Source organism: Stylophora pistillata, chromosome 1 (assembly GCF_964205215.1).
Source record: "Stylophora pistillata chromosome 1, jaStyPist1.2, whole genome shotgun sequence".
NCBI classification, from domain to species: Eukaryota; Metazoa; Cnidaria; class Anthozoa; order Scleractinia; family Pocilloporidae; genus Stylophora; species Stylophora pistillata.
Window position 1 is genome coordinate 22,864,286 of NC_142519.1, and position 24,120 is coordinate 22,888,405.

At 38.1% G+C, this 24,120-nt stretch overlaps 1 protein-coding gene across 6 annotated transcripts; it reads left to right on the plus strand.

Moving 5' to 3' along the window:
- Positions 1-543: 543 nt before the first annotated feature.
- Positions 544-18,807, plus strand: LOC111326394 (insulin-like peptide 03). 6 transcript variants are annotated; one of them, XM_088745108.1, is made up of 4 exons: positions 544-619; positions 16,650-16,719; positions 17,799-17,912; positions 18,444-18,807. In XM_088745108.1, exons 2-4 carry the CDS (start codon positions 16,650-16,652, stop codon positions 18,599-18,601), a joined length of 342 nt encoding a protein of 113 aa, XP_088601234.1. In that variant the 5' UTR covers positions 544-619; the 3' UTR covers positions 18,602-18,807. The 6 variants fall into 6 exon arrangements, with proteins under 6 accessions (XP_088601234.1, XP_088601224.1, XP_088601241.1 ...); XM_088745098.1 differs by lacking the exon at positions 544-619 and adding an exon at positions 3,082-3,196; XM_088745115.1 differs by lacking the exon at positions 544-619 and adding an exon at positions 4,248-4,566.
- The last annotated feature ends 5,313 nt before the right edge of the window (positions 18,808-24,120 follow it).

Sequence of the window (24,120 nt, forward strand, 5' to 3'; positions counted from 1 at the left end):
TCTCTGTGTCTTTTTCTTATATATATCCTGAAGAAATATGGAACTTATTCAACTCGCCAAACAAAATCCTCTAGTAAATTACTGAGAGTGCCCAATCATACTTCCTCGTGAAGAGAGGCGGGGTTTGACGGAACAGCTCTCAGAAGGGGGCTGCTAATTTTTCGAATTTGTCATTTGAAAAGAACACAGTGCTATTAAGTAATCTGTCTGTTTCCTTAGTTCGAAAAAACAAAACAAAACAAAAGAATCAAAATTCTTAGAAAGATGTAACAACTTCGAGATTCTTTTAAGTTTCAGTAAAGATAGAACTCACTTACAAAGTACGAAACTGACTTATCAAAGTAAACGCTTCAAAGTGCAGCCCTCACTTTCGTATCTATGTTTGAACTACCCATATCCTCTGCGTGTGCGCTATCTCGCAGCCATTGTACGTACAACCTTCCAACACTTAAACAATTTATGCCATTTCAGCTGTCAGGGCTTAATTAGGACTTAATAAAAGAAGAAAAACCACAGATGAAATAGTATTATCCACATGTACTCAAACTGGGGAGTTCAGGTGAAGCTTAGCTTTCGTGACAAAGAGACGAGCTAAAGAGGACAACAATTCTCAACCAGTGTAAGTAATTGTAAGTCACTGAAACTGTTGCAGTAAATTTTTTCTCGAACAACTCTACCGAAGATTGCCAGAAAACGTCAAATACTCCATCCAAATAGGGCGTATGCCTGGTGAAATCGTTTCACTCAGAAACCCGATTATTTCTCTTGAGCTTGAGGGATATCTATTTTTCATATCGCTCTTATAAGCCGGCCAACCACTGGGTTACCATTTCTAATGTAAAGAGGTGTACTATACGGTTTTTTTTACTCTTCTTCAGAGTCTGCTCGCTGGGACGTTGTAAAAATTTCAGCTGCAAGATGTTATTTCAATTATTCTGTTACACAATTGTTCATTTTGCTATAAAATCATTATATATTTCTCTGCAGTGTTTCTATCTTTTTTCATAAATTGATTTTATTGATTGATTTGGGCGCAATTTCAGTCGACATGATCCTTCTTTAATGAGGAAATTTAATTTACTTGTTTGTGAAGATCAGGAAACTCTTTCTGAGACCGTGAATCCAATTTGCCTGGCTTATCAATAAATCAGTTAAGACTTTTCCAGAAATCGCCACCAAATTCATGTTATGACGGTGGATCGTAGGAGTCAATTTCGTAACTCGAAATTGTCACTTAATGGACGGGGGAAATATTTTATTTCGCTTGCAAAATAAGATAAATTCTGAAATCTACTTCTAGTCATAAATCTGATTACCACAAAAGTAATTTGGTGGTTTTAGTCGCCCTTTGACAATGGTTTCCCTCTTTTGCATACATCACACATTAATATTGGGAACACGACTATACAATGTACACTTGTGGTCACGCGCGCACTAGTCTTAAGCATACATGTGGCCTAAGGTTGCTCGAAAAACAAAAGGGCCGTACTTCCCTTGCATTTCGACGATCTTGTGAAGCCGCATCTGGCTATGGAAAAGGAGATAACCCTTTTATGGATTTGCCGATGTTAGTAATCCGCCCATGATTTATTAAGCCTGAGATCTCTTAAAGGCTTGGGGATTGTCTGCTGCTCTCCTATCATTTTACTCCATATGCATCGATCAGCCTGTCAAATATGTTCCAAAAAGTAATTTGCAAAGTCAGGGGTAATTTATCGAAAAGGGTTTGTCAAATCAAATTCGCATACTGTTGCTAATCTAGTGGTCCTAGTGGTTTTTTGAGTTTAGCAACCTCATAATCCTCAGGAGACTCAGCAAGCTTGTGGTTCGCTCAAAAATGGGAATGATGAGGTCTTGTTGACTACAAACACAGCTGCTTTGAGTAAAACTGATCGTAAATCGAAAGTCCTTGAATTCGAAAATCCTTTTAAAGTCCTAGACATTGAGAGTGGCCAGTTAAAGTTTGGGAATTTATCAAAAAACTGCAACAGTTCACTAGTTATGACCATCATGAGTCAAGTTAAGTGAGGTTGTAAACTGAATTAGTTCTCGTGATAAGTGGAAAGGCTTAGAAAGCAATTTATAATCTTAATTGTTAGACCGGGTTTTTCGCATTTTACAGAGTGAGACTGAATTGAGTTATTTGCCTCGGAAATAGTAAAAAATCATTTCAGAGAGAGGAAATAATTTACTTAATGTACATTGAAGCGCCATCCAATTTAAAAAAAAAAACTCGTAATCAGCCACTTGTGTGATGATTCCCAATGTAGCTAGGTAAATATCACATAAAAATCAAGTGTTTGGGCAAAGACCACCCGTGGCCCTCGATAAGTACTGAAAATTCGATGAAAGTACAAAACACGCAAGACAGTCTTCTGCAGGTGCCATGCTACTGGGAAAAGTTTGTTATACTGAGTTCGCGGCTTAGCAATACTAATTGTGACTGATATTTGTTCAGTCTTATTTCAATTGAAAATCGTGCGCAAGCGGATTTAAAATTTCTGGATTAGCAAGAGAGGGTCGTGAGTAAGGGTTTAAACTGAGGCTCTCCTTGTGCCTACGCATTCTACAAAATTCGATTTTACAGACGAAAACTATATTTAACACTTTAAGTGTAGTTGTCGATGAAGAGCAAAGATTTAGATCACTAAAACGGTGGTCATCATTAAATTTGCCAGTAATTTAAATAGATGTCCTACGAAAGTGACAACACGCAGGAAATAAGCTACTCAGGCACGCACCTATATCACTTTTTTTTGTTCTCCGAGTCTTTTGGGCCATAATTCTCCCAGTTTAATTAATACAATTAGCGTTCTTTACATGTACTGAATAATAACTTTAAAGAGACTACATGGGTGATAAAGTACGATTTTCCTCCGGGAAATATATACCGAAAATGCCATTACAATCGCAAGCGTCTTCTTTTACAACCACGCGCTCTATTTTATGTTGATAACAGTAGAGAACAATAGAAATTGAAAGAACCCATAAGTGCGCAGACTCACAGCTTGGATAAGCCCCTTCAAGGAACACTTTGTGTCGAATTGATTGACAGCTTCCATGATTCTTCAAATTACTTCCGTTTAGGACAATTTCACATCACTGTTCCTTTTATCAAGAGTGTTCTCTGACAGGCTCACTACAATAACCACAAGAGCGCTTACCAAGATACTTTAGGTTGGAGATAGAGAAGAAGGTATAGTAAGCCTTTGTCATACATTATTCCTTTTTGTAAGGGTACACTATAAAGGCAATTGGTAGAATGTTTAAGAGATCAGTTTTCGCGAGGTGGTTACTAAATGGCTTTAGAATTACGTCCTCACACTGCAGAGAAAAAACCAGGAAAGATTTATTACTCGACGTTTCGGGGTCATCGTGACTCCATTATCAAGAGACTAGTTTAAAAACATGCAAATAAGGATAGGCAGAGATGTAGGGATATTTCCTTTTGACTGTTCGGCGCCAGGAAAGCTAGAGGAGAACTCGTTATCCGTTACGATGTGGGTGAAAACGATTGATCGCATTAAATATTGCAATTCTTAAAGAATAAAAAACAAATCCAACCAGCTGTTACAAAAGCGAACCCGTGGAACGTAGAAACCCAAGGTGATCTTGAAAAAACAAAAATGTATTTCCAAGGACTCCCCTTGAGTTTTTGCTGGTAAATATTCCCAATACAACCTAATATCTTCTCCCTTATTCTGGACCTCAAAAATCCATTAAACATCTCGAGTGTATAATAAATGAATTTGAATATAAGTCAATCCATTTAGTGGAGTACATACGAATAGAAGCAATTAACAACACCTGTGTGTCAACAAAACAGATAGTTCTTAATAACTAAAATTTGTGCGAATTAAAGGAGAAGCGGGTAAACTGGGCTGATTCATTTGAATTAAACCTGACATTGAAAAGCGCATTTAGCCAGATTATCAGGAATACAGATAGGATATTGAATAACATATATTGCACTATACTCGATTTCGGGTCACGAGATATTAACCTCGAGGGGTTTATGAGACAAACCGAATTAGCTGGCGCCTAATTGTGTGCTGATAGCTAACTGGCAACAACGAAAAAGAAAACTTTATGGGATTATCGCAACGAATCCATTTTCCTGTTCACGGAAGACACGAATCAAACATATTGAAGAACTGCAACTCTAGATATTGGTGTATGGTATCTCTACCTAAGCCTATTCTTTTCAATGTCAGTATCAATCGCTTGATATTAGCATTCAAGGATATTCTCTCAGGATAATCCATGTTCGTGAAAGAAAATTGTTGTGTCAGATTTGTCGCGAACAAAAATAGGATCGGAAGCTGTGGAGGCGTGCTACCGGTATGCTTCCGTAGTGCCGTGATCCGGGAGATTTGGGAAAGCGCCAACAAGGCAGTTGAGCGGATGAAATATCCGCCTAAAGTGATGAAAAAGCATTTGACAATTTCATCCTTGTCATTTGTGCAGAAGAAATGAAAGTAAGAAATAACGTACAGCAGGAAGCATTGCTTTCTTCGGCGACAACTTGGTGTGCCTTGGGGAAGGAACGAGTCTACTTACTTAAAGGTGATTTTCAACAGCAGCTGTGCATGATACTTCTTTCGACACCTTTTGATCCTCTTCATTTCATACAAGAGATAATGCTCTCACGTGTGGTCTTATTCAATTGGTCTCGCTACAAACGGGGGCACGAATTTCCAAGCGCTCTATTGCTAATTTGATTAATTTACCTCAGGAAGAGTTCAATAGAATTGATGTTACCTCCAGCTAGGAATTGTGCGTGTTCAGGTTCAGCTTTGACTAAAACTATACGTAAGTAAATAAAGAAAGAGAGCATATAAGGACTACAAGACTTTCGCTCATGTTACCACGGCCCCGAATACACAAAGGGAATTTAATATACTCAGTTCATCATGATAATAACTGAAAATGTGCTCTTGGTCCAAATTTAACATTTGTTTTGTCTTCTTTCGGGTTTTTATTTTAGACTAAAAAAATCAATCTTAAAGTGAAAAAAAAAGTCTCTAAATATGACTTAAAAGTATTATATCGATCAGTGATAAATCGATCGGCAAAAATGTCCCTTCTACTTTCAACAACGGTCAACATTAGAGGAACTATTTAAAGACATAATTTTATCGGCAACTTTGTCTGATGTCAAGGTCAGTCAGCATTCAATTCAAAAGTGTGATGAGCACGTATCCATTAGCGACAAAAACCTTCCTTTACTTTGATTTACATTCTTAAACCATCAACATGACATCTTCTTCGCGATGTCTGGTAACCAACTACTTATTTTGGGTGAAAGGCAACAACTAAATCTGTTCCCTACAAAAACCAAGACCCATTCTAGGAGCAAACCTGAAGACAAACGTTTACATTTTCTTACCGAACAATATTTTATCTGAAGCCCCTCTCTTGTAAGCAGCCGAAAGTTAAAACAATCACCAATCAGAGCGCGCCTTCAACGCTATCCACTGTTTTAGTATATACTAATACGCTTTATTTCTCAGTCTTGGATGAAGTTTCATCAAAGCAACTATTGTTTCGGCTGAGAAAAAGCACATTTAAATTTGAAAAATTTAGATATTCATTTTGTTCAGAGACATGTTACAATCGTACTGATACACATATCTGTAACAAGGAACAATTCAGACCCATTATCTCTTCCCTAATATGGGTTCAATTGACGCAAACAGCTATCACTATTCGCTCCATGAACTCATTTGTCCTAATGATTACTCTTCTGTTTAATCCTGGTCGCAATCTACCCGTGGGTCACAGACTTGTTCATTGCGATAAGAAACCTCCAAAGTCTTTTCAATGAGGGTGGGAGTTATCATATCAATGGCGAATCAAGGTCGAGCTTTCGAACATGAGAGGTCCTGACGGTGATCACTGATTTCGAAAATGTCTGAAAACAAAATCAAAATAATCCCAACAGCCAATTAGAGCCAAGAGAAACGTTTCGATGATCAATGAAAACTCAAAGGAGAAACATGCAGACAACACGGGGCCTAGGAAAACACATATGACCGAATGACGTTTGATTTTAGTCTTGCATCTGACTGGTTTGGAAGGAAATAATTTGGATATATCAACAAAGTTGAAGTGGTGAATTGGCCACCGTAACGATTACAAAAGCTGACGTTTCGAGCGTTAGCCCTTCGTCGGAGCGGAATGGTTTGGAGGGAGCCTGGGAGGGAGGGAGGGAGGGAGAAAGGCAAATTTTCTTCTCTCGTAGTTATCACAAAGCCATACAAAACTAACGCAATCCTGGATTGCTCTCTCGAACTTTTCTATTCTATAGAAAGATGTTTTTCGTCCTATCACGAGCATGGGACAAATAAAACAAATTTGATCCTAAGACCTTTCGATTCCGTGCTTCAACTGTTTACCGCTGAGCTATAGAGACTTTATGATAAGCAAGGCCCCATTATGAAGTTCATGATGACACACGTCCGGAATACTTCTGGGATCAGCAAAGTCGATAGCGTCATGTTTTTTGTAAAGAATAAGAGAATGGCGGTGTTCCATTGTGACCATTGTGGAATGTTACATATGTTTGTATTACAAACATCAACTGGATCGCAAAGATTTTCTCTGATGTCAAGATTATTAGTAGTTGTAGACTAAGGTAACAGGCTCTCTTTATTTCAGTTGGTAAAGAAAGCCAATGTCTTCTTTTCGCTGTCTGCATGAACTGATTTCTTTACCGGTTAAGATTGTAAAGGCTTTGAAAATCTATCGAACAGAAAATCAGCTGACTTGGTCGATTGAAAAATTTGGAGCCCTTCTATAATCCATTTAGTCATGTTATGAATAGTTTGTCAAGTGATGAATTACAAAATATTTACACAAATGCTGAAAATGGAGACAGCGCCCACCAACCATCTATAGAATGATGAATAAATCTGGATTCTTAAGACAGCTAAAATCACCTACACCTATTTGAGGCAGTTTTTCAGTTACTTTACTCTTATAAGCTAAATTTAGAACATTCCGAGAATTACAGTAGGACCTTTATTACGATGCCTTTAAAAGCGGCGTGCAAACTCGACTTAGCAAGTTTTAAAATTGGTCTTCCTTCGCTGGTACCCGCATTACAGTAAATTTCCAAAGGATTGGTTCTTTACAAACTGAAACAAGCAGCTTTTCGTTGCAAGTGTTCGAACAAGTTGAATTGCCTCGTTAAAGAATGCTAATCATACGCAGACTAGTCCCGCATTTGATTAGCCAAACGATTCAAATCGAGCCAACTTCTTTGTTTAATGCCTATTCTCAAGTCCTCTGGATTTCTTGGAGTGACAATCATTCTCTTGAAAGGAAAAACCGCAGCGACAATGGTAATTACAATAATCATATTAACTGAGTCGGCTGAAAATTGACGAATATTTTCTCTGGTCTACTTCGTAATCTACCAACGAACAGCGTGGGGATGAAATTTGTGGAGACAAGACAAAAACAAAATAAATGCATTGTTTCTTACACCTCGATGACAATTATTTTGCTTAATCCTCGGTTCCTTCTTCATTTAGTCTGGAGAAGTTAGAAAAATAAATACAAGTAATGAATTAATCCGTTCACTCTAATAGGAAAATCCGACTATTTGACCACGATTTATCTAGATTAGACGGATTGTCGCATTTCTAAAGTGAAATATCTGAGGGCGACTTTTCCTCTTCCACGATTGCTTCTAAAATTAGCGAAGAGTTGATGTGGTTGTTCCCTAGCACTCTCTTCAAAAGACATACAAATAAAAAAGAAAAAAATTAAATATACGAGACGTTTAACGTACTTCCGGTTTGCACCTCTCTCTGTCCGCCGAGAAAACTTCGTCAGCAAACTCGCTGACGTATGATCTGGGGTTAAAACTGAAGTGTGAACTAGTTTAGCCTACGAGCAATGCAGTTCACTTATGGCTGCTCAGGCTGCAATTGCTTAGGAGCCGTCTTTTGATTATAGATAACCCTGGTTGGCTAAGAAATTTAAGGTTCACATATGAACATGGTGCCTTGAATAGGTCTTTGACGAGTTCTCTAAATCACTGTATTGGACAGCGAAGGCTGAGTCCTAGTCGGCTGGGGACTCGAACATTTCTCTGTTTAGCGCTCCTAACGAAGGAATGACATCGTGCCTTCCTATATCCGACTACCTAACCCTCAGAGTTCACCATTCTTCTTCATTTATCCAAAAAATTGAAGCACTTCTAACGTCCCTTTTGCTTCATGACGTGTAAACTTTTTGTGCTTAATCAGGTAACCACGCCACACGAAACAGTTTCGCCTTGTTCAGACGGCAATCAGCCCAGTCCCTGAGTAAATTCTAGAAATCAAGAAGCTTCAGTATGCATGACATTTTCCTAATGGATAAGTTGTTTGCGTCCAAATTATAAATTTGATAATTGTATTCATTACGATTAGAAGAGAAGTGAAATCTAATTATATTGCTCCTGCATTTAGGTAATAGGGGAGGTATAGCTTCCGCGTTCCCCTGTTGCTAAAAGTTTGGGACGAAACGTTTGAATGTTGACCAGTCTACCGTGTGTATGTACTGGCAAATGTTCCCATTCTTTTCCAGGTTTGCAGTGAAAAATTAAGAGGTCAGTTCCTCATCAAGTTATAACTATTTTCTGAATGTTCTCCTTTAGAGAAGAAAGCGCATTATTTTCGACTGAAAATATTCGTTACGAGAAGTTTCAAATATATGGCGGAAGGAAAGCGCGCTCCTCCACAAAGTAGTGTCTAGACGACATGTAATATCTCTTTTATCAATTAGTGCAATTAAAAAATAAGCCCAATACACGGCACCGTATCCTTCGGTAACCAGACTAGCTGGTCGAGTCTCCCGGAGTGTAGCGCTGGGTCAAAGAGTACCCGGGTTAAGCGGGGAAACATGCCCCCATGGGAAGATATTTCGTGTGTAACGCGCGGAGCAATTTCAAAGCACTTGTCACGATGGAAACGGGCTCTATTTTCTAGAAACGTGGACGACATTTGCGTGAGAAAAAAAAAAAAAAAACAAAGTATCTTGAAGTTGAACGGTTGAAGCTAATTTCAAGTTATTTAAGTCCGATAAATGTCTGATTCAACTAGTGGCGCTCAGAGCTCATCAATTTCAACAGACAAAGGTATTTCCTTTTCCACACCCTATTGTGAATCTAGAGTGATAATCTTCAATTACTTGTAAACCCTCTTATGTTCATCCACTTTTTACCGTGTTTATTCTGTTGCATTATCTCCCAGCTTTGCCTATATGACGCTTCTAATGCCGGGTGTGCTATCAAAACACTTAACTCCATTTATAGTTTTCTCACAAAATAATCTGCCAAAATTGGCGCTCATATTGAGTCAGCTATTTTCTCTAAATATCACCCTATAACGCCTTTATTTGTTCCTAACAAATGCAGTGGGAAATTGGCCCTTAGGTCAACTCGACCTTCACAGTCATGATCTAATTGAGATTTTAGTCTATTGATAAACAAAATGTTTAAATTGCCTTAAAATGTAAAATGTCTTTCCAAGCTACAGTACTCTCCTTTTAATGCGCTCTATGGCTCTAAAAAATTACAAGTATGAGCTTATTAGTGACCAGAATGCATTGTTCTATGATCAATAATACTTTCCCTTTCGCTTGCCGCGAAGAACCTCGTTTTAACTGACTCTTTATCAACGAAGACCCCTGTTTAGCAAATAAGATTGTTAGAAGGCCAGTTACACTAAAATATATGGAAAAGAATTCTAATAAATAGGGAACCTGTGCTTTGACGTAGTATTGTTAGAATCTTAACTTATCTTTGTATCAAGGTTTCACAGCCTGACCCTTGTCCGCCCTTTCATTAGAAATTTGAAGCATTTTTCTACGTTGCTTTTTTCCCCACTTTTCAATTATTTTTTCAGTTCGATTCGAACTCGAATTGGAATGCAAGCTCTGACCAAGGCTTTGATCACGTCAGAACATTTTTCTCAGGGTGATTATTCAAAGTAGACTTGGTTATTACCAAACCTCATAACCTTAAAGAAGCTTTCATTGGAAGCCAAACCAGAAGAACCTGTCATCCACTTAATCTTTTTCCTAGCCGAGAATCGGAAATCGGTTTATTCGGAGCAGTAATAAATAGTTGCAATAAACGATGTGCGTTGCAGCGAGACATAAGAAACAGCTCGAAAAATCACAAAATGTCCAACAATTCTAAACATTTAGGTCTTAAACTCGGTAGCGGTTCAACAATATTACACTGTTTTTTAGCCTTGTGGTAGACCAAAAACCTTTTCATTACGTTGTAGTGTTTTCATGTCTTATGTGAAGTTTCTGGGACTGAATAATCCGACAACCTCTAGAATAAGCGGTCATTTCTTTGAAAGCAAATAGGAAATAAAGATCAGGGCCCTACGCAAATAGCCTTAGATTAGTTCTATCTTATTTCCATAAGGAGTAAACACGCCAAGGTTAGCGATATTGTATGATTGCATGGGAAACATATTTACTCTCAGTAGGGTGAATTCATGATTTTCGTCATTCACAGGAAAAGAGCATGAACGCGCCTTCATCATAAAAAAAAAAAAAAACACGTAAAATATCACATGTCGATAGCTTTGTAACAGACTTGGGCCGCTTTTTACAGTCGGTGGTTAGACTTCCTTAGAAACTGTACAAAACAAGAGCGGCCAAGTTGTTTCCACTTAGGCTCTGAAACATTCTCGGCATTTCTTTAGTACTAAATACTGAAAAGCCACAAACTGCTTTCAATCTTCTTTAAGAGCGTAGAAGGGCACCGAGAAGTTTTAACTTGGCACATTGCCCCTGCAGGAGTAATCAGAAATCTCAATTACCTTAAGCGGACTTAGAGGAAACTACCCTTTCCAGCCCTAACCCCGTAAAACAACAGCAAAAAGAACAAGCATTATAAGCACGGAGACTATTAACATGGACGTTAAAATTTAGGAGAAACTGTTCCACCTCGAAAAGAGAAAACTCCAAGGTTTGGGACTAGGACCTGATAAAGCATATCTTATCAGTCACTGTTAACTATCGTTATATACATTTTAGAGAGATATATTTTCTATGCGTAAGTACATTGTCAGCGATATACGTAATGTAATTTGGTTATATCAACTAAGTTTAAATCGTAAATTGGCCACCGTAACGAATAAAAAAGCTGACGTTTCGAGCGTTAGGCCTTCGTCAGAGCGATATAAGTAATGGTTCTCCAATATGTCGATCAGACATATTTTTTTCTTTCACTGTATCTGTCGCATCTATAAACCGTGTCTGACTCAAAAGAGGCGTGTAAACCAAGCCCATCTCAAGATCATCAAAGACGAACTAACCCCCTGACCCTACAGTGATTTAACATCCAAAATAGGACAAAATCATGACGCTAAAAACAACACCACATCGACTTCCTCTCATATTTTTAAGGATTAACGGAAATTAAGGATTGTTTTCAATATTTACTGAGGCTGACCGCAAACAGACTCGGTCAGAAACATCATTTCATGATGCGGCCCTTAATTTACCAAACTTAGTGACGACAACTGGCACAAAGACAAACTTTAAACCATAAAGTCGCAATATCTCCCTCAGCAACCACAATTTTCTTGAAACAGCAACGGTCGTAGTTTTCCCAACTATGTCTTCCCTTTATTTTTCATTGAAAATGTTAAGATCTGATATTAATAAATGGACAAGGTGGAGCAACATCCGAAGAAAGAGGAAGACGGCTGTCAGCATAGTCTTGTGATCAGTAGCAAAAAGACAGAATCGTGAATTATTACACTTCCGAGAACGAGCCCTCTGATCTGCTTTACACTACCAGATCACACGAAACACCCACTAAATACCCTCACATACTAGCAACTTTCATCAGTTTTCCCGCAAAATATTGCAGGGGGTTCACGCGGGAACGCGTGTTACACAACCAGCTGATGGAATAGAAGTGATACAAAAATAACTAATTATCCAGCGCAAAGAATAAATGACTGATCCGGTGATTCATATCAGCTAACAAGTTGATTAGTTTCGCTTGAATTGCCAATTTTGTGCCAAAACAATTTGAACTGAAAGTGCGATAAAATTGGCATTCCAAATGCTGTTGATTGCTCTAAACAGTCGTTTCTCAATGACAAAAAATAATTAAGACTATTAATTAAGATCTGCTTGAAATACTTTTCATAAAAAATCAAGTTAAATATTCGCTTCAATATCTAGGTGCAAATTTACTCCAAAACTATTCCTCGGTTCACAAGTTTGTTGGGACGTTATAGCAATATTCCGCAAAATCAAGGTAAAAATATATATGATAAACGCCGCCCCTGCTTAGAATGATGAAGAAAATCCTCAAAGTCAAATTCTTGCAAACACAATTTACTCAGTGCTTTGGGCTAATCCCATTTGTAAACACAGCCAGCTTAAGCCGGTTAATGGCTGGTTTCACTCATTAGCTACACTACGTGACAGTGACACAGTGACGTGGCGTGACGTTGTAGTATCGTAATGCCAGGAATGCCACAAACCGAACAACAATATTTTAAAGACCATGAATCGATTTTGTCTTGGCCAGAAGTGCATTGATAAGATAACATTAATGAGTAGATGGTCTGTTACTTTTCAGCTATCGATGTTGGTTTTAATTCATTTGCTTTTTTGTGAGAGTATTCGTGTTGTGAAGTCATACTCTAAGTTTACAGTTGCCACTGACGTGACATACTTCACACTGACATACTTCTGGAATGTCCTGGATTGTAATTTCGCAGGAATGCAGTTTGTGGTAGGTCTTGTTTTGGACCGCATGAAGCGAAGAAAAATAACATCTCCAGTCTTCTATGATGTCTTCATCTATTTATAAATATAATTAAAATTCAATAATAAAAAATACAGACGCTGCGGCGTTGCGGCGCAGATGTGACCTTGAGTTCGCCGATAAAAAACGTAACAGGAAGTAACGGCATTTCCACAGTTTATTTTATTTTTCGGCTGCGGATATAAAAGAGACAAACCCCTTTGCGGCTAGCTAGTTTTAATCACACATTAGCGGCGTCAACACTACAGCCACTAAAAGGCTTCTACAAACCACTCAGAGAGCTATAGTAGGAAGGCTTCGCAACACGCTTAGAAGAGTAATACTCAAGGTACGTGGTATTGTGCTCGTGATTCAAGACTGTACTATCAAATTCTTTAACTGCCATGTCTAGCAGCCGTTTTCACAACAAAATGACGAGCGGTGGTATGAAAACATAAGCCATAAGATGATGGGAATTCCAGTTCAAACACACTATAAAATGTCTACATTTTTATAGCAAGCTGCAGTAGAGCAACTGAGGAAAAAACCTGAAACTTTCGCTCGTTTCGTAAAATTTTTGGCGGAAAGAACACTAATTTCAAGTAATTTACTGGGTTAAAGAGGAAGACCACACGATTTGAGGGATTATTTAGATTTTGACGGCCGTTTCCGAGAAAGTCCAAAGGACTGTTTCCAAAACAATGTTTTTTTACCTCGTTCGTGGTTGACCGAAAATTATATAAAAATCGACCAGTCTGCAATTAAGCAAAACCCGTTAAAATCGTGAGTCCCGGACTAAGTCCACGTGACAGGGGAAGGAAAAACACAATCACGCGGACCAGAAACGAAGCAAAAACGTGCCTAATGCTCGGCAGGGAATCTATGGTAGAAGGAACGCGCATCGAATCTTGGTTTTTACAAGGTTGTATTAAATCGCAAGAACAAACTCGAAATACAGGAAGCAATCTATTTCAAGGTTTTGAAACTGGAAAAAAATGATGTAGTCTGATATAATATTTCTGGTAATAAGATAACAGAGTCTTCTCCAATCAACTTAATGCAAAAAATTTACAAGAGCATGACTTGTTATAATTGTAATTAAAAACAATTCGCTAATTTTATTTTTTTATAATGAACAAAAGATAATCCATTTTTTTCTGCATAGGAGAGTTTTTCAATTAGTTTAAGCCGACCAATTTTCTTTGCATTTTCAACCGCCTTCACCGGATTTCCGCAGATGTTCTCGTTGAAATACAGAGAATAGGGTTCTCACAGTCAACACATAAAGCCAACCATGATTAGAAAATGTAGGGCTTCGAGGCTTCTCTCCACAATAGTATGACACTGTGCATGGTTCTTTCTGTACACAGAATCTGAAGTTGTTTATGTCTTTCTTCGTTTTCTCTCCTACATCTTTAACGTCTTTTAGCTGAGAACCGTCCTACAAATAGAGCGAGAGAGTTTGTCACTACCCGCATCTCAACATTTCACCCCACGTTTCACCTAACACGCACCTAAGTTCATCTAAGCCGGATAATTTTTCAATTAAGGAATTTTTAATTCACTCTGATACCAGACAAAACCTTCAATATTTCTTTGGCGGCTGGATTAACTGTAAATCTTCTTAGAAAAGTGAGCAATTTAGCCAACCAGATTACAGCTAAAAGCAAGCGGCAATCAACGAAATGTTATTTCAAACTAAAGTTGATTGCAGCGCTGTTAGTTTTCACAGCGGTTAAGCTTTGATGTACTCCGTTATCCCTTAATGGAGCTAATCCGAATAAATCTGGAACAGTCGGTTTAAAGCAGCCTTACAATAACATATTCTATTCCTATGTAATTTAACTACAAAATCCTGCAAGACGTATTTCACCCAAAGCAATTGCATGCGGTATATGTTTAATTGTTTGACGTGGCAGATAGAGATTTCTACAGAAAGAGGAGCGAGCAAGGTCAGTGGTTGCTCCAGTCAGCACATGCGCAGAAAATGTTTTTTTTTAAAATCTTATTGGCTGCTTTCCTGGATTCCGCAACTTTTTCCTATCAGTTCAGCAGCAGTTTCCTCCAATCTCAGCCAAAATATTAATACACTGTAGCATTGACAGGCTGTAGGGTAATCAAACACAATTCGAGAATGAGTTCACGCCTTGTGATGTCCAAACCAAGAAGAAAAGTAAACGAGGCAGTCCTTTCTAAATTAGAAGATGTTTAAAATCATCGGTAGAAATACGTAAGTTGTGCGCTCTTTAGTCAGCATTTTCATTGTCGCTCGCTTTCAAAGGCCATTTGTACGTTTTCTCTTGTGAGTGAAACTACAATAGGAACACAGTTGCCTTCGGGTTTACGATTTTCCGCGTTCGAGCTTTAATTTCTCAAACAAGAAACTTAAGGCATGGGGAAGATCATATAGCTACGTTCGCTAGCACAAATGAACAAACTTGAACTTTGATAAACATGAATCTCACAGGGGGTGAGAACATGATAACAATTTGGACTTTGTTCAAGTTTGGTTCATATTTTTTCTTTAGGCAAAATTCAAACATAGTGATACCTCACGCCATTTAACGTTTTCGCCGTCGAGTAAAACAAAAAATTTTCTAAACCTCTCATAGACCTCTGCACTGATTACATCACAGCATAGGCTGAGTCATTACAAATCGTCAATGATTTCAACTGTTTTCAGGGCAACGAAGTAGCTATGAATGAATGAGCCACTGATTGATTTATGACCTGACAGTGACACTTCCTGGTTCACTTCAAATTTATTCCTGATCGATCGCTCAGGTCCTCTTTATAACAACTGACGTAAGAATTACGCGACGGCTGCCCGCAGGAGATAAGGCACTCTCGTTTTGTCACTGATCGAAATTTTTAAAATCTAATTTAAAGTATGACTCCTCTTAAAATGTACGAAAGTTTAATTTTCATGAAATGTCGCAAGAAATTTGCCCGCGATGGAAAGCAACTGTGAATTTACCCACGGTAAAAGCCTTCAAAAAAACATACATGAAGTCGAAAATCGTCAAAAAAAAAAAAAAGGATGAAAAGCGTTCTTACCTCAGTAAAAAAGTTATTGAAGTTTCTTTTAATGGTCATTGGCAGGAAATGATAATATTGCGCAAGATGGGAGAGGGGGCACTAACGTGAATTCGTGAGAAAAGCGAACAAGTCTACGTGACACAATTATGCATCACATGTAGGAATGGAAAAAATAAAAAACTGACACGATATGTTCCGGAAATATTTTCAGAATAAAAGGATGGTTATTTGTACAAATGAAGGGTAAATATGTGAGTAAAACAAATAGATATACCAAATTATGAAAGCGTGCATGCCATATCAACTTTTTATAGAGCGATACTTAAAACAACATCTACGTTTTGTCAAATTAACTTCATTTTTCATTTTTCCAATTTCAATCCGTCGAACACGTTCACTCTAACTCTTGTTCAAAACAAACAACCTGCTACTCTACTCTTATCTTGCGGGCGGATTTCTAACAATGCGCACTTCAGCTCTTTTCACAATCTTTGAAAAGTTAATGATTCAGTGTCATTCAAATTAAGTTAATATTAGCCTAAGGTGGCGTAAAGTAGACTTTACATGACAGCTGAAATAAAGAGAACAAATGCGTTGCCTTTAAACCTGCGTATATCCGCTTAGCATGTTATTCATAACAATCCTAAGGCGTTGGGAACTTCCACTGTTTAACAACAACTCTGGTAAAAGCAGGGTTCGCAATCCGAACGCGGAGAGATCATTTCTCAACAAAGTTCGTTCAATTGTACATTTTGGTGTTTGGCATCATCAGTCGTGCAATTTGCCTTCACTGAAATTAATTTATTTTCTCTTTTCTTTACATTGTCAGATGAAGAATTCATGTTTTTGGAGAGCAGTCGCCCTTGTGGCAATCATTTTCTGCCTTGAAGTTGTAAAAGGTAAGATCATAGCGATGGTATATGCAGTTAGAACACCAACCTTTGAAAGACGCATGGAATACCTAAACGCAGTTGTCTTTTTTCACGACCAGCGAAAGACATATTACGAAAATCAAATCTTGTCAGCGTTGTTAACCTTAAAAGATTTCATTATTTTTTCTCTTAACATCGCTCTTTAACTGTCTAAGTTTCCTTGGTCGGGACGTAACCAATCGCTTTTTACATCCTTTCTAGTTAGGTTAAAATTGAGCTATCACAAAATCAATTGGCATCAATCGACTGATCGGTTTATTGGTCAATCAACTGAATCTGACACAATTCAAATTTCACGAAGAGACGAAAGGTGCACTTAAGTACCAATCAATCATTTTCCTTTCTTCTTGGACCTGAAAAGAATTTTTTTTTTTGACAAGATCCTATTGAAACTAAGCAAATTCAGCTCTTTTCCTCATAGACTACAAATTAATACATATTTCGGAAGGCAGATTTATTGAAGGTTCCTTATCCGTTGTAGGAAATTACAGGCAAATCGAAAACCTGTGGAAAAGAAAGTCCAACTTTAAGAGATTGTCCTTTAGTGTAAAATAATCTCTCAGAATATAAATCCAGATAAAAATATCCCAGTTCTAGGATGACGTTCAAATGTTGGTATTTATGTAGAGGATATTTTGATATACTTATGGCGTTCTATTTATATTCACGACAACCATTCCGTTACTTTTTATAGTATTTTTCTTGGCTCTACATTCGAGATTTAGCACAGCGAACGCGAACGGAAAACTTTAACTTATATTTGGTTCACTTTTCTTCTAACCTAACATTAAAGAAAACAAAATATCTGATGCCAGGAGCCCATCGTCCATTTGACTCTACTCACCATAACTACAAATATGTTCACATTCATAAGAGCGCTTAGCAGCAGACAAGAAAAGTCCAATTCTTGTGTTGTGAGTTTGCGTGAGCATGTTTCATGGTCCTCTATTATTGCTAAACACAGTTGCGCAGCCTCTTTACTAGTCGGTCATGGTTTGGGTTCAGAAAATATGTCTCATCCATGTCCTCATCTTTTATTTTCACAGCTAAAAACTTGTATAAAGTAAATGAGGTCGGACATCGCCGAGTATTCGACAAGTTTTGCGGGGATCGAATCAATGAGATTCTGTTCGCGAGCTGTTCATCGAAAAGGAAACGCAGTAAGTGAATATGATTTTTTCCAATAAATAGATAGATCACGACCTCGAGATTTCTATCGCATGATGGCTGTTATTTTAATATTTTATGTTGTTTGCAAGCGCAAACTGTTAGGCAACTCAATTTAATCATTATCCACCACAGGGGCGCCACCAATCAGATTGCAGCATTTTTGATTGAACACTAGTAGAACTATATACCACTTTGTAATAATGCAACGACCGTTAAGCCACAAAATAGCTGTCCATCGTCTTCCGCCAGAAAACATCAATAAACCAAGCGTGTAAACACGTTCATGGATCACAGAGCTTTCCAGCCATACCATGTAATCTAATTTGCACCTTTTGTTGCTGTTATTGTAACAAGAACATGGAAGAAGTAGTTTTAAAAACAACAACGTCGCAAGACTGGGCAGGCACAGCCCTTCTAAAAGTTGGAACATCGCTTACCATTTATTAAAAACACCCAAATAGGAATTTATTACGCTAGGGTATTACCATTTAGCTAACTCTCGTTATTTCTGATGTCCGTAGGATCAGCAATAATGGACGAAAACGAAGCTTTAAGCTTTCTTCAGTTCCAACGGTCCCAAAGAAATGCAGGAAGACATGTAAGAAGCACCAGTACTGACATTGTGGAGGAGTGCTGTCATGAGGGATGTGCCCTCGAAGAAGTCTATGAATATTGCTGACAATATCCAACTTGACCGACTCTCCAGAAAAATAATAACTTATTTATATGTTGTTTATCGGTTGTATATTATATTTTAAGATGTATTTGTACAGTTAAGTCGTCGTTTAGGCGTGAAATGACGATAAGCCAAAGGTATTAAGAGTAAAGATTAGATTTGTAAAACTAAGAATACGAGATAATAAAAATTTAGGTTATACGTGAAAATTGCTCTTTAGGTTCTTTCAGTTCAAATTAAAACTTACACGTGTTATAGAGGGAGAATCCCTATATCCTAGTTCTGGATTGTCGTTGGTTGTTTTTTTTTTTTTTTTTCTCTTATCGTTGGCGAAGTAGGCTAGAGAAACGAAGAAATTTTATTTATTTATGGATTCGTACAAGTACAAGTACAGGTGCATAACAATAGGACATAGGTCCCCTACTTGGTTAATACACTCACTCCCAGCCCCGTAAAAAAATATATATATCCCGGAAAGAAATATCCCGAAAAAAGATCCCTTCCCCGATCCGATTAACTACAATTCAAATAATTTAAATCACGCAGAAACATTCTAAAGTATACAAATTTACAACTTAACTTAACAAGTACAGACAGAAGAAGTATTTACACAGCGACACTTAGGACAAATTAATTTGAAAGAACGAAAATTGTCACCATCAAGAGCATTCAAAAGTCTAGTAAAATAAAACGACTTGAGTTTACTTTTGAAAGAGCTTAAAGTGTTTGAATTCTCGATATTTTCAGGTAAACTGTTCCACATCAAAGTTATTCTGTTGAAGTAAAAGTCTCGAAAGGAAGTCGCACGACAGACATTTAACTTTAAATGTAGCCCTGATGAAGCACGGCGCGTGTTGCCCTTTAGAAAAGAAAATTAATAACTAAATTCACGAGTGAAATCTATAAGCCCATGAAGGCACTTAAAAAAGAAAACTAAGTCAAGCTATTCTAACCAGTAACTTAGCGGTAATAACTTATGCTTGATTAAACGAACCTTATAACATGGGTTAGTATTCCTTAACCCTTTGAATACGAAAAAGACCATATTGTTTCAGTTGTAATTTGGCGATACAAACTTAACCTCACTTTGTTGGTCCTTACATGGATCATCCGTTACAATATTTGCGGTTTTGAGACACCATGGGCTCATACCTTGGGGTCACATGACCTAGATCAACAGTTCGGGTTTGGATGTGTTCAAATCGACCCTTTCAAGTTAATGCCGCCATTTTTCCGGGGGTGCAAAACTGCTGGGGTGAGCGCAAAATGTACAGTGAATGTATGCAAAAGGTCGGGAGATTGATGCTCGATGATTTGAGGAAGGTTGACATTCTGCAATTTCTATAAATTACGAAGTAAAGATACCTAGCAAAAGATGTTGCCGATTAAATGTGAACAGGCTCGCTGAGAAGTGAGAAATCTTATTTTTAGTTTTTCAGACAAATGCTTTTAAATTTTCTCGCAAACGGCGGCTTGGTTTTAGAGACAAATGTATGAAAAATCAAAATCTTAATTTGCGGCTTTTTTCGCTAGACTTCATTTCTCAAATTTGATCGGTAAACCGGTAGGTCTGGTATCTTTAGTTTGTAATTCATAGAAATTGCACGATGTCAACCTTCCTCAAATTATTGAGCATCATTTTATCAACTTTTCCCATACATTCACTGTACATTTTGCATTCGCCCCAGCAGTTTTGCGCCCCCGGCAAAATGGCGGCGTTAACCTTGAAAGGGTCTAATGATTCGGTTTCTCGCTTTTCTAGCCGTTTATAAGTGTTTTTCGAGCCATTTTCCCTCTACATAAGCCCTCACGACGGCATCATTAAGCTGGAATGTGGGTAGAGGCAAGCCTCTGAAGGAAAGCAGAGGTGAGAGATGGTTTCATGTAGACTGGACCGCCAACGATGCTTTACTGCCAGCTTGGTGAGTTTAAAAGTGAATTTGTCTCTCGGGCCCACCTGTGGATGGCTTTCAGGACCTACCAAGGCTATGTGGCCAAGTTTTGACAGGTAAAAATTTCAATCGATGCGATATTTTGCTGGTAGGACTGGATGGCCCGACACGATTCTCATAATTCTTTGAAATGGAAATGATAGGAGTTGCCTTTTCGAGTCATGGCGGAATTACCCAGAACTCTTTTCGGGCATGAACAAGGCAATGGTTGTGTTCGCGACACTGGCATTCATCAAGTGGAGAAACAAGGGCTGGCAGATAAAGTGAGAAGGAATTTTCTTGCCAAACTCCAAGATCTGGCCCAGAGGTGTGATTTGAACGCAAACTTTTGATTTTTTTAGCAATTTTTTATCTTAAAAGATTGGCATGTTTTTGGTGTTGCTCTTGGAGCAAAATGCTGGACTTTGGGATTTGTTGCCATACGGACGGTTCACTGAAATGAAAATCAGGAATCATTGTGGGTGTTTTAGGTTGCAATAGGTGTCACATCACCTAGCCGGCACAATTTACACACTTACATAATGTTTTGTCTTAAGTTCAACAAGAAACAAGTATCAAAAGTAGTAACCGTATTATCTGGACATATGTGTTCACTTAGTATGCAAAGGGTTAAGATACATCGAGTGGCTCTCCTTTGTATGTTTTCAACAAGGATTAAATTGCTGGTTCTTGACTGAGGGGCCCATAACTGAGAGCAAAAACAAAAATGATAGCGCACTAAAGAGCAGTAAAGACGCAAAAGCGCCGTACTACCAACAATAGCAGCGCAGTTCCTTTTGAGAAATCCAAGCATCATATTAGCTTTAGCTACAATCATGACTAAGTGATCTTTCCAAGAGGTGTCATTTGCAATCATAATACCTAGATCTTTTTCGGCTGAGACAACCTCCACATTAATACCATTTGAAACATAGCTACGAGGAGGACACTAAGGCGCTTCCTAGAAATTCTCAAATTGCTGCACTTAGTAGGTTAAAAAAACAACTCATTTCGCAGAGGCCAATTTGAAGGCGCGTCTAAATCCTGATGTAGATGCAATTAATCAGAATGGTGTTTAGTAACCTTGTAACATTTAGAGTCATCTGTAAACATAGCCAGTGTTGCACTGGAAACAACGTTAGGCATGTCATTAACAAACAGTAAGAACAGTGTCGTTCCCAATAGTGACCCTTGTGGGACACCTGACTCTACATCGGTCCATCTAAAAGACGTTCCATTTATCACCACTCTCTGACTCCTCCCAGTTAGATACGAGTGAAACCAAGTTAGTAAAGGGTCTTTGATTCCAAAGGTTGATAACGTGGATACCAGCTTAGCGGGGCATACAGAGTCAAAAGCCTTCGCAAAGTCAAGATAGATAATATCAGTTTCAATCCCACGGTCTAGCGCGCCACCAATATCATAAAAAGCCTCTAAGAGTTGCGTGACACAAGACCTTCCCTTTTGAAAACCATGTTGGAATGGATATTAACTCCTTCACGCGTGGAACGAGACGCGAAGCCACGCAACGTTCTTGGACTTTAGAATTAACTGGTAGTAGAGACACAGGACGATAATTGTTTACGATATATTTCTTGCCTTTTTTAAAAATTGTAGAAACATTTGCTCTCTTCCAATCAGATAACTGAAAGCCATGACTCTGACTGAAATTTATAATCGCTGTTATAGAGGGTGCTAGAGACTCTGCGCATTCTTTCAATACGATCGTAGGTAGTTTATCGTGACCGATAGCTTTAATTGTAAAAGGAAGAGCAATAACTGAGGGTTACATTAATCGAAATCTCAGTTTGCCCTTTGAAATACCTCAAACGCTTTCCTCAAAAACGTATCGTTATATGCTACTTCAAACTATCCCTCGACCGTAGCCACTGCTATAGCTATGATGTTTTTCTGCTACTTTACTCATCACCTAGAAATCTTTTCTCGAATAACAAACACCATTTTCGCTATAAAATAGGCCATTTTACAGTTGTGTACTTAGTTGCCAAGCCTTTGATTCAGAGTGAGGCTAAAGATGACCTTGTTGTGATAGAGACCTGTATCTAGTTAGCATGATAACAAAGTGATTTACATTTGAAAGGCAGCAAGGTTTGTATCATAACAAGGTCATCTCTAGCCTCACTCCCAATCAAAGGCTTGACAACCAAGCACAGAACTGTAAAATGGACTATTGCCACGCAAAAATTCATGTCATTACAAAATGCTCAAATAAAGTAAGTCAAATATAGATGAGAGAAATTCTTTCCTCACACGCCCCCCCCCCTTAAAAATTGAAGAGAAAGTAACAGCCATAACTATAGAAACACGTAAAGTCGAAAGAACCTCTAAATTGCCCTTGAACTAAATTTATATTAGCATGCTTGTTGCTACTGGAAGATACAGTATTCAACAGTTATTCAACAATATTCACTTCGCCTTCGGTGAATAATTGTTTTAGTATTATTGCTCAGGTGCTATCGAATCCAGTAGTAAATTCGTTTTTTAAACCATTCTGTTGCAATTGTTTGATTATGGTTATCAAGATAAACGGCCAGTTTCGAAGCCTTAGATTCTTGACACGAATGAGACAGAACATCACGATTGATAAAGATTTTAAATCAGACATCTAAGCCTGGTTAGAACGAAAGCAGACGGGAGAGCATTACCTTGTCGGAGCGCTGGTGAAATTTCACCACAGCGCTTTGAGAGACTTAAACAAAGCTCAGAAAACTAGTGCAAGTAAAAACTAGGAAGACTGAGAAATGTTATTAAACTACTTTACCATAATTAACATCTATGAGGATTGCAACAATGTTCTAAGTCTTGCTTTGTACTTTGGATTCCCCGAAGCAATCGTGTGATAACACATCATATTTAAACACCGCAATGTTCCTCCTGATGATGAAACTGAAAGCTCAGAAAACAAGAGCAAGCAAAACTAGAAAGAGAAACAAGATAAAACTTTCAAAGAACTTCGAACTAGTGGCCAAAAATTCAATCTATTTAAAAGGGGGTGCTGTAAAAAAATTAGTCACGGAATCGAGAGCTAAACTGAACGAAGTCTACAAGCTTCTTGTGAAAGGGGAATAGAGAAGTTGAATCTTGTACGTGTGCATTTACAACGGTGAAACGCAACCCAAATCAAAAGAGAAGCGGTTAAAAATCGCAAACGAAAACAGACTAAGGTAGAAGGATAAGAGGTTGAGTCACGCAAGCAGCACAGAGATTGACAGAGGGAATCGACCCTTGACGCACAAATGCATTACAAAGAGACCTTCCAATACGCAACTTTTTATTCGCGTCATCCTCCAGGCGTAAAGAAAGGATTCGTAAAAGAAGAAGCGCTACGATTCCTAAGAACAAATTTCTCACGCTTCACGTATAATAAAAACGAACAGGTTTCCAAATACTCTCGAAGAGTAGAATTTTACTGAGACAAAGGTCACTCAGAAAATAGGACACAGAGGAGAATATTGCCTTTTGTAACACGACATCATTTGGCTTTACCTAACTTCACGAACACAATGATTGAGAAAGAGAACCTTAATCAAAATCAACTGCATTTAAGAGCAACATTTTAGGAGCAACCCA

What these genes read in the sequence shown, in the direction of transcription:
- LOC111326394 (XM_022930375.2), top strand. Translation starts at nt 16,446, where the DNA reads ATGTTATTCATAACAATCCTAAGGCGTTGGGAACTTCCACTGTTTAAC. An exon ending in AGAGATCATTTCTCAACAAA is followed by an intron (nt 16,554 to 16,649) that starts GTTCGTTCAATT and finishes TTACATTGTCAG; the next exon opens with ATGAAGAATTCATGTTTTTG. An exon ending in TTCATCGAAAAGGAAACGCA is followed by an intron (nt 17,913 to 18,443) that starts GTAAGTGAATAT and finishes TGATGTCCGTAG; the next exon opens with GATCAGCAATAATGGACGAA.